The 10,682-nt window shown below is 43.8% G+C and overlaps 1 protein-coding gene across 1 annotated transcript; it reads right to left on the bottom strand.

Annotated features, from left to right (window-relative positions):
- Positions 1 to 2,369: 2,369 nt before the first annotated feature.
- On the bottom strand, positions 2,370 to 10,364 carry KRT20 (keratin 20). Its single transcript, XM_047756758.1, has 8 exons — positions 9,932 to 10,364; positions 7,960 to 8,042; positions 6,146 to 6,302; positions 5,655 to 5,816; positions 5,340 to 5,465; positions 3,877 to 4,097; positions 3,136 to 3,173; positions 2,370 to 2,490 (listed from the first exon to the last, which is right to left on the bottom strand). Exons 1-8 carry the CDS (start codon positions 10,337 to 10,339, stop codon positions 2,393 to 2,395), a joined length of 1,293 nt encoding a protein of 430 aa, XP_047612714.1. The 5' UTR covers positions 10,340 to 10,364; the 3' UTR covers positions 2,370 to 2,392.
- Positions 10,365 to 10,682: the final 318 nt, after the last annotated feature.

The raw sequence follows: 10,682 nt of genomic DNA, 5'->3' as shown, positions 1-10,682 counted from the left end.
GTCAGATTCGTTTCCGCTGTGTCATGACGGGAACTCCTAGAATACAATTTAAGTATTAAAATAGTTCTCATTTTCCCTCATATATAAAATGGAGATACTATAAGGTCATACCACATTGAAATTGATTTTTTTTTTTGGTCTTTTTGCCTTTTCTAGGGCCGCACCCATGGCATATGGAGGTTCCCAGGCTAGGGGTCCAATTGGAGCTATAGCCGCTGGCCTACGCCAGAGCCACAGCAATGCAGGATCTGAGCCAAGTCTGCAACCTACACCACAGCTCAGGGCAACGCTGGATCCTTAACCCACTGAGCAAGGGCAGGGATCGAGCCTGCAACCTCGTGGTTCCTAGTCGGATTCGTTAACCACTGAGCCATGACAGGAACTCTGAAATTGCTTTTTTTTGAAGGTCAAAAATGATCACATATTGGCAAGTTCATATGATTCCACCTGATACCCTCATCCTCATGGATAGAAGATGTCAATTTAATTGTGAAGATTAAATGAGAAATGCATATAAGATGCTGGCATACTGTTTAGCACATAGTAAATGCCCAATGAATGGTAGATATTACTATTCTTAAGTGAATTATTATATTCCGTATAGCAATCACACTCAAAATCCTCTTTGTTTACAAACTTAAGTATTAAAATTTAAATCTACGAGTTCCTGTCCTGGGTCAGTGGTCGATGAATCTGACCAGCATCCATGAGGACACAGGTTTGATCCCTGACCTTGCTCAGTGGGTTAAGGATCCGGCATTGCCGTGAGCTGTGGTGTAGGTCACAGATGCGGCTCGGATCTGAAGTTGCACAGCTCTAATTTGACCCCTAGCCTGGGAATCTCCATATGCTGTGGTGCAGCCCTAAAAAGCAAAATAAATAAATAAATAAATAAATCTGAGCTATTCATTTATTAGAATGCAATGATAAGAGAGAGGGCAAATTAATTTTTTCCTGTAAACACCTACAGGGCAGTTATTGCTCACTAAAATGCAAACTTAATGGAATTTAGAATTTAGAATGCTCCCTAGAATACAACATGTGACCTTTTGTGTCTAGTTTCTTTCATTTAGCATCATGTTTTTAAGGTTCATCCATGTGGTGGCATGTATCAGTACTTCATCCCTTTTTCTGGGTTGGCTGGGGGGGGAAGTTCCTGGGCCAGGGATCGAACCTGCTCCATAGCAGTGACTCTGGCCGCTGCAGTGACAATGCTGGATTCTTAACCTGCTGTGCCACAAGGGAACTCCCACAGAACTATTCTATTGTAGGGACACATCACATTTTGTTTATCCGTTCATCAGTTGATGGGCATTTGAGCTGTTTCCACTTGGGGCTGTTATGAGTCATGCTGCTACCAACATTTGTATACAAAAGAGCACATGGTGTGATTCCATATGCGTAAAATGTCCAGATTAGGTAAATCCATTAGAGAGAGGAAGTGGATTAGTGGTTGTTAGGGGCTGGGGGTGGGAGGAGAGAATAGGGGCTGACTGCTAATGGAGCTTTTTTTGGGGGGGTGATGAAAATGCTTTAAAGTTAGTGATGATGGTTGCACAATCTGATGAACATACCAAAGACCACTGAATCGCATACTTTACAAGGACGAATTTTATGGTGCGTGAATTACATTTCATTAGAGCCGTTACTAAAAAAATAGTGAGAAGCATTTCATAACATACATTCACCATGTAAAGAAAGAGAGTGCCCGCCGACCCGATTTATGCGATTTATGCAGTTAAAGGAGAAGCGTTCTGCCTTGCGAAGGGTTTCACTAATTTTGCTTTTAATCGACTCCTATTTCAAGCATAATATATTTCATTCTGATTCTGCTCAGCACTGATGATTGGAATGGGCTCTCAAATTATTCAGAGCCGAGTTGAGTTTTAAAGGCGGTGGAGACAATGGGAGGGAAAACAAAGCAAATATGAGTTAAAGCCAGCAGAATTATATCGTGATCGAAAATTCAATGAAATTAACCAAGAAATTAACTCAAGAATCCTGAAACGAGATTTTTGCAATTCAGAAACAGGAGGAATTAGAGAGACATTCATTTGCTCTTTGCATAGACTCCTCTGCTCTGTAAGGTTTAGTGTAATTGAAATGGGCTGTAATTTCCAGGAACATTAGGAATTGATGTTAGGTCATCTATAGCTTGTGGTTAATGCGTTTTGTGATCAAACGGGCAGTAATGATATTTTAAGTAGCCCAGTGCTCACTGGATTTCATTTTTGCAGGCAATTTGCAGCTTCTGTGACTAAAACATTTATATTCAATTATAGAGACTGATAAATGGGCTCCCCCCCATAACTACAAAGCATTAATGGTGCTTTCTGATGCCGCTTTCTTATATTTCTTCCAAACCTCAGCAGCAGCATCTTCTGACAACCGTTTATATACTTTCTTCCACTTCTCTGACTTCAGATGACACAACCTTGCCGTCCACTACTTCTTGCACAACCGTCTTAATCTTTCTGGTTTTCTTTATATCTGAATTTAGATTTAAATATAAAATGTTAATTCAGACACATGACTCTGCTCATTTATAATCATCATCTTTAAATTATTATTTTGTATGTATTTCCTTCTTGCAGAAAAAAATCTCGCCCATTCTCTTTCTCAAATCATCTTAACTCCATTTTACAAATAACTGCAGAAAAAGTACCACTCCTCCCAAATTTACAAATTCTCTACTCTCCCTACCTTTCAAAAGAAATTTACAATACTGAATTAAGTAAAATGCCCTTTTTTTTTTTTTGGCCGTGCCCAGGGCATGTAGAAGTTCCCACGCCAAGGACTGAACCTGCGCCACCGCAGTGACCAAGCTGCTGCAGTGACAATGCCAGATCCTTAATCCGCTACACTATTAGACACCTCCTAAAAAGCACATTTTTTTTAATCTTATTTTTCCTTCTCAGCATCTCAGGATCCTGTAAAGCATGGGCCAAGAAAATCACTCTGTCGTAAGGCACACGAGAGGTCTCCCCTATGGAGGGTTTCTTGATGTGAGGTGCTTCATTTTCAGAATCCATTGGGAATGATCGCTTTACTTTTCACCAGTGGCAAGAAAAACGGGGGAAACTACTGAGTGAGAATTCAGTCTTATAGGAACTGTGTGAAGATGGGAACACTTACCTTTCTCCTCCAGGGTGCTTAACTGATACTCTGTAGTTCTGTTTTTGTTGTTTAAGAAAAAGAAACAGGCAAAAAGTGTTATTGACATTTTGAAAATGAAACTCTCTTTTGCCTTTTTTGTTTCAAAATAAAGTCTGAGTAGTGTGTGTTTTCCTGCTCTTCCAACCCCCTCCCCCTCACTGTTACAATACTGGTTGCTTCAAACCTGAGAGCCTTCCTTTTTAATTCTAAATATAAATAGCTTCAAACCTGGCCTGTATAACCTGTACCAGAAGCTTTTGTAATTCAAATAACAGAATTACAATGGACATTTACATCTTGGGTTCCTCTGTTGCTTTCGGCAGGTGTGTTTGATGACAGACAAGTTGTTGCTGCAACACTGATGATTTGCAAACCTAGGCTTGTTGTTCAACTCATGACCTCGCAGTGAGAACTCTAAAAAGTTACAGTGCTTTCAATGATGTCTTAATCATAAAAATGAATACAATGGGTATCGCCTGCCTAATCCTCCTCTGCCTCAGTCCTATAATGTGACCTCAAGTAGGAAGGATGTATTTGGTGTTTGGAGGGTGTGGGTACTTGTTAGTATATTTCTGTTTTGGTGGTGATGGTGGCGGCAGTGGGGTGTGTGTAATTGCTTTTGTGCCAGGGATGGCATTGGCGCTGGGGAATGAATGACGGTGTTTAACGGATGGACATGTATAGCCACTGCCACACACCCCTTGATTCCGAGAGCCTTACTTGTAGTCCTCTCCTTCTAGAAGGCGGCGGTAGGTAGCGATTTCCTGCTCAAGCCGGGTCTTTATGTCAAGGAGAATATTATACTCATTGATCTGGTGTTCTGTATCGGTCCGAATCTGCACCAGCTGGTCTTCCAGGGAGTTTATCTGTGTCTGGAGTTTGGCCAGATAGGCACCATAACGAGCTTTGGTTTCCTCCAGCGTATGCTCCAAAGCTGCTTTCTAGGAGCACAAGAAAAAAGTGGACGTTTTTTCGTTGAGGACCTGATGTAAGAAGTGGCTCGATTTTAATTTCTTTTGGGAAGAATTTCTGCAGCTAGTCATTGTGGGCATCCTGCGTATTGCCAGCTTGATCTCCTGCTCTTTCCATCTAGGCTGGGATCACCGGCTCTTGGGCTTTTTTGTTTGTTTTCAGTTTTGCACTCACTGTCCTCTTACTCTGGTCCATTGTATTGGTGTTCTCGGTATTTGCTTCCCTTCCCTGTGATTTGTGGCACCTTTCCTTTTGGAGGATTGGACGTCCTCATCTCCTCGACGCCAGGCGTGGCCTTGTAACTCTGGCTAATGAAGTGCAAGTGAAACGGACACATGCCTTTTCTGCAGAGATAGCTTTAAGAGCTGTCATGTGGTCGGGCCATTGCCCTTTGCTTTCTGGCCCAACACTGGCATGCTCCAGGTCGTGCCTGCTCTGTCAGACTTACCCCGGAGTGGAAATATCACGGAGCAAAGCTGTGGAGACCCCATGATGCATGTAGTGTTGTCGCTGGAAGCCACTGTGATTTGGGGGTTGTTACGATAGCATAATTCATCATGAGCTGACTGAGGTGCTTAGCCTGGAATGTTGTGACCCCTGTCCTCCTATTAAAAATCCGTCTCAGGAGTTCCCGTTGTGGCGCAGTGGTTAACGAATCCGACTAGGAACCATGAGGTTGCCGGTTCGGTCCCTGCCCTTGCTCAGTGGGTTAACGATCCGGCGTGGCCGTGAGCTGTGGTGTAGGTCGCAGACGCGGCTCGGATCCCACGTTGCTGTGGCTCTGGCGTAGGCCGGTGGCTCCAGCTCCGATTCGACCCCTAGCCTGGGAACCTCCATATGCTGCGGGAGCGGCCCAAGAAATAGCAGCAACAACAACAACAACAAAAAGACCAAAAAAAAAAAATCCGTCTCACCTTTTTGGGTCTACTTTACATGCCACTTTCCCAGTGGCGTTTTCCAGCTGGACTTTTTTCCCTGCAGACCCTGGCAGTGGCTTGCCCTTAGCCTTGACTTCTCTGTTTTTTGTTTTTGTTTTTTATTCATATAAACATTTGTCATTTTTTTTTTAAATTAGACATCAGTCGTTTGGTCCGTTCTCCTACCTGCTCTGCAAGGGGAGTGGTTATTTCTTCTAGGTCTTTGCATTTTCAGGGTTCCTAATACTTAGGGCCCCACACCGTACTGAGAGTGGAAGGTTAGCTGTGCTTTACCATACTGAGATGGGACTGGAGTTCTATCTCCAGGCTCTGGTAGGTGCGTCTGTGATTCTTTACTTCATCTTTGGCTCCTTTTAACTCTTCCGTGCTCACTGTGACTTCTTGTTGCAGAGTTTCAATCTGAAGTGCCAAAAATGAAAAAAAAAATAATAATAATAAGGAAGGGAAGAAAGAAAAAGAAAGGAAGGAAGGGTGGGGGGTGGGGAGAGGAAGGGAAGAAGGGAGGGAAGGAGGGGGGAGGATGGGCGTTATTTCCTTTTGGAGGACAGCGTCTACATATTTGCTTACCCTTTAGGATTATTCTCTTACCTGTGACTGAAACTGTTCTTTGGCCTTCTGAAGGTTCTCCTGGGCCATGGCTTCGTATTTCTGCCTCATCTCATTCATGATGGCGCTGAGGTTCAGGGCCGGAGCAGCATCCACCTCTACGTTTACGTTATTGCCCAGATGAGCGCGTAGACTCCGCACTTCCTACAAGAGTGAAAGTCCTGCTCGATTAGCGTCTGAAGCACATCCTCAGGTGAGGCTGTGCCCAAGAGACATAGTCTTCTGGCTGCTTTCATTGGGGATGCGTAATAGGAAAGAACAACTTAGATAGGGCTTACTGTGGTCCAGATACCGCTCTAAGTCATTTAACCCGGACAGCAGCCTTCAGAAAAGGCGTCAGGGCTCCCGTCATTCTTGTCCTCTTCCTCGCTGTCACCAGCATCACCAGGTCTTCCTCTTCCCCCTCCTCCCCCTCTTTATTATTATTAGAGCCATGATATTATTTCCAATACCACCTCTGAATCTTTTCTCACCTCCTCATGTTCTTTTTGGAGGAGAGCCAGGTCTTTATTCAGCTCTTCAATCTGAATCTCCAGGTCTGTCTTCGTTAGGGTTAGGTCATCAAAGACATTGTGCAGGCCTTGGAGGTCAGCCTCCACGGTTAGGCGGATCCCCCGCTCAGTCTCATATCTGTGAAGTAATTAGTATGGAGAGGTAATTGAGTCCTTCCAAAGCCGCTGTAGAAGAGAGAATCTCACAAGAGCGAGGTCGACTTTGTATACCACATCACACTGTGTATATCAGTGTCTCCGCACAGAGTGTTATGTGGCATAACACGAGATCAAGTTCAGTACATTGTTGTGGCTCCCTTTATACCGTCTGAAAATATTCTCGAGAGCCTTGGAATCAGATCATTTGCTTCATAATATAGTCTCTGTGATTTGGAGTGATTGGTTAAAAAAAAGCAACCTGAAATTACTTTTAAAAGTTCCTAAACTCGGAGTTCCCGTCGTGGCGCAGTGGTTAACGAATCCGACTAGGAACCATGAGGTTGCGGGTTCGACCCCTGGCCTTGCTCAGTCGGTTAAGGATCCGGCGTTGCCGTGAGCTATGGTGTGGTTTGCAGATGCGGCTCGGATCCTATGTTGCTGTGGCCCTGGCGTAGGCCGGTGGCAACAGCTCCGATTCAACCCCTGGCCTGGGAACCTCCATATGCCGCAGGAGTGGCCCTAGAAAAGGCAAAAAGACCAAAAAAAAAAAGTTCCTAAACTCTAGATTTTATATATATATATATATATATATATATATATATATATATATATATATATACATTTAAATCAAAAGATACCTCACTCTAATTACCGCATTAACAAAGTGCTCTCATTATTGGTGTTACATAATGGTTAGTTAGATTTACTTAATGAATACACACCATCAACTTGTTTTTGTTACTTGGTAAACTGATACAAAGATCATGCATTCTCTTCTGCAATCACATATTCTCATTTTTATTGCAGTAAACTTTAAAACATGGCAATGCAATGAGACACCCAGAGGCCGAATGGGATTAATGCGCTTTTACTGCTTTAATTTTCAGCTCTGTTTTCTTGTTTCTTTCTTTTTGATCCCTTGTACAGGTGTTAAAATGTTACCCTTCTTAACCTCAAAAGACTCTTTAGTGCCAATGCCTCCTACAAATTCAGGATGAGGAAGCCCCAGTATAGAAGCAGGTATGAGGAACAGCTCTGATCACATGTAGTGACTGCGAGAAAGGGAACACAGTTTTCACTGCTTTATTTAACCTAGTTTTTTGGTTCATCGGACCTTACCGTAAAACACTGGCAAACTAGAAAGCATCAAGAATCATCCCAGAACTTGGATCAAACCCTTCCAGGCACTGGAAGGAACGTGGATGACTCACTTGGAGAATCACCAAGTGTAGATAAATAGCTCTTTTTTGATAATAGAAGTGCACGTAGGCAGAAGGGAAGTTGTAAAGTGCCTTGCTCTTACTCCAAAGGGCAGAATTAAGTTCAGTGGGTGAAGAGGTAGATGCCAGATTATTAAAAAAAGAAGGTTCTAGCAACCAGGGCTGACCAAGTTGAACAGTAGTATTTACTGGAGGTGTTCATTCCGAGGTTGGGCACCAGGTGGTAGGACTGTGGGAGAGAGAAGTCCGGTCCTGATGCTGGACTAGACCACATAGCTTCGAACACCCTTAAAACCCCAAGGTCCTGAAACCAATCCACAGTAGCTCCTTTGGCAGCAGTAGTGTGGAAAGTGTTATAAAGGACCACCGAAAGCCTCTCCTTTCCAGGAGGTGCTACCATGGTGTCTGAGAACCTACTTGAGCCGGAAGTCCTCCGCAGCCAGCTTAGCATTATCGATTTGCAGAACACACCGAGCATTTTGCAGCTGAGCGTCTCTAATCTGGAAAACATGCAAGAGAGAACGACATTTTCAACTGGACAAGAGCCTAACATGATTGAGTTTATCCTCGGCTACCACCCCTCTCATATCAAAGATGATATTCATCTCAAGGCTTTTCACATGAAAACAGAAAAGCGGCCTATTGAGATGGGTCTTTCTCACACAAAGACTCATAAAATGCAACTTGAGTCCCAAGGGTTTGGCCAGCTTACGATTTTACAAACGGACGGTGTATTTCAACTCGAGCCATCAGACTTTATTGTGTGCCTTGCCTTTGATGTTGTTCCTGCTTAGAGGAGTCCTCTTAGCCCCTCTCGCCTGGTGAACTCCTCTTCCTCCACGTCTTAGCTTAGGCACCACTGCTTCAAGGCAGTCTGTCCTCAAAACAGCGCTGGATAACCTGCCTGTGCCTTCATTGCCCTGCGCTTCCCTCAGTGCCAGGATTTATCCATCCTTGGCATGCCCGTTTCCCCCACATCACGTCGTCTCCACCGTCATGTTCCTCAGTGCCCAGCTCCACGTTAATATCTACTAAATATTGGCCAAATGAATGCACCCTTGCTATGTGGTAGGGTTTCGACTAGGCACTGGGGCTGTCAGGATGGATAAACCCCTGATCTTGAGGAGCAGTTACCTGATAGTGAGTCCTCTAAGGTGGACCAGAAATCTGCTTGTAAAAGATGCTACAATGGCATGTCTCTTTCAATAGACCTAGTCCTGGAAAGCACTGCCTTCCTTCACATCCTGGGTCTGCCCACCTAAATGGAACATTTGCTTGTGCCTGTGTGTTTGGGATGTCCAAAGTAACTTCAGACACGTGAATCATGAGGGGGTAGGGCGAATGGCTGGCTGATTTTGAACGTTTTCTAGCGGGAGCCCAAGGAGAATGACATGTTGGCGGAAGGGACAATTTAACCACCTTTGCCTCCCATCCCCCATCCTCCTGAAACCCCGAAATAACTTCTTATGAATCTGAATCGAATTGCGCTGATGTCTAACACAAGAGAAAGAGACATGTTGGCAAGCGGCCCTTGCTCTCAAGAAATAGGAGTGTTAAAATAGAAATGAAAACGAAAGGGAGACTCTTCTTTCTGGATTAGATAAGGTTTGCAAACAGAGTAAGTGTTCTGTATCATATTTGAGATCTTCAACTAGGAGCAAAGTCTTTTATTCCATAAAATTGATAAAACAGAGAACTCCACCTTTTCTTGTATGATATGGGAGCAGGTATGATTGCAATAAATTTGAATTGCGGGCAATAAAATACTTTATGACTGTAGAACTGGTTTCTGCTGGGGGATGATCAGATTACTAAACATTTAAAAGACATTTTAAAATCCAGGTATCATTAAGACCTCGGCCCCTGCCCCCATTTCCACCCTGAATCACTTTATCATTGAAATCTCTGAACGAATATTCTACTGCTTGAATTACAACATTTACATAAATGAAAGGAGGAAAATCTCTCAATTGACCGGGGTTTTAAAAGTTGATAGAAATTAGGTGAAAAACTATGAAAGGTTTATTGCTACATAAAAAATTGTTAGCTCTTCCCAGGAAAATATGTTTACTACCTGCTTAGCCCAGACTTGGTAGGCTATGTGTGACCAAAATTCAGATGGTAAGACTGGAGGATACAATTTTAATATTTTATATGTAATTGGATGATGATGATTTTTTAAATGAATGGTTTACAGTCATCCTATCATGTAGTCAGGTACTGCAGTACGCAGGGTAGATAATGGGATGTATACCATTTTGAGCGACGCAGCATTTAAACCTAATTTGCTTTATAGCGTTTGGACCCACCTAACGTATTTGCCTTCTTGACAAACATATCATGCTGCTGACCAATAAATAGGGTGGAAAGCCCAGACATCACGCCTCACCTGATTTCGAAGATCTTGGATTTGTTGGAGATACGCGCTGTGGTCCCGACTGATGCCAGGCGTGTTGCTTTCATACCACTGCTTGATCTGCAGTTCATATTTGGAGTTGGACTGCTCCAGGGACCGCACTTTTTCTAGGTAGCTTGCGAGGCGGTCATTGAGGTTCTTCATGGTCATCTTCTCATTGCCAACCCACAGGTCCCCTCCAGCTTGGTCGCTCCCATAGCTCACCACGTGTCTAGAAGTTGAGATGCGGGTGCCATGGCCTCCAGCACCCCCATACACGCTGGGTGCGGCTCCGAGGTACTGGGTGCCCCCCTTCCTGTATATGGAGCTGCTTATGCTGAGTGCAGGGCCCTGGGAGGAAGAACTCAGGGTTCTGCGGAAGCTTTTCTGATTGAAATCCATTGGGGATTCTAGGAGGGAGCAGCTGTAGCTTCAGGATGGATGGAGCAGAGTCTGTCTCTTGGTCCTGGATGAGCTGACCTTTTATAGAGTTCACAGGAAAGAAACGCCTCCTCTGCTGACATCTCCCTTTATGATCGACACCGCAGTCCACCTTGCCTTGCTTTTTTTTCCCCTCTCCTTTGTACAGCAGTCTGTTTAATTCTGTTCCAGAAATTACCACTAGAGGCCTTTCTTAGAGGCTTTACTCAGAGGTGATTTCTTTTTTAAACAGGGGAAACAAAAGGAAACAGGAAGGTGTATTCTTTTATCCTCTGCACCTGCTTTGGCCCTTTTTATTTTCCAT

The sequence above is a fragment of the Phacochoerus africanus genome, chromosome 14, assembly GCF_016906955.1.
Source record: "Phacochoerus africanus isolate WHEZ1 chromosome 14, ROS_Pafr_v1, whole genome shotgun sequence".
Lineage (NCBI taxonomy): Eukaryota > Metazoa > Chordata > Mammalia > Artiodactyla > Suidae > Phacochoerus > Phacochoerus africanus.
This window is presented reverse-complemented; position numbering and strand designations above follow the sequence as displayed.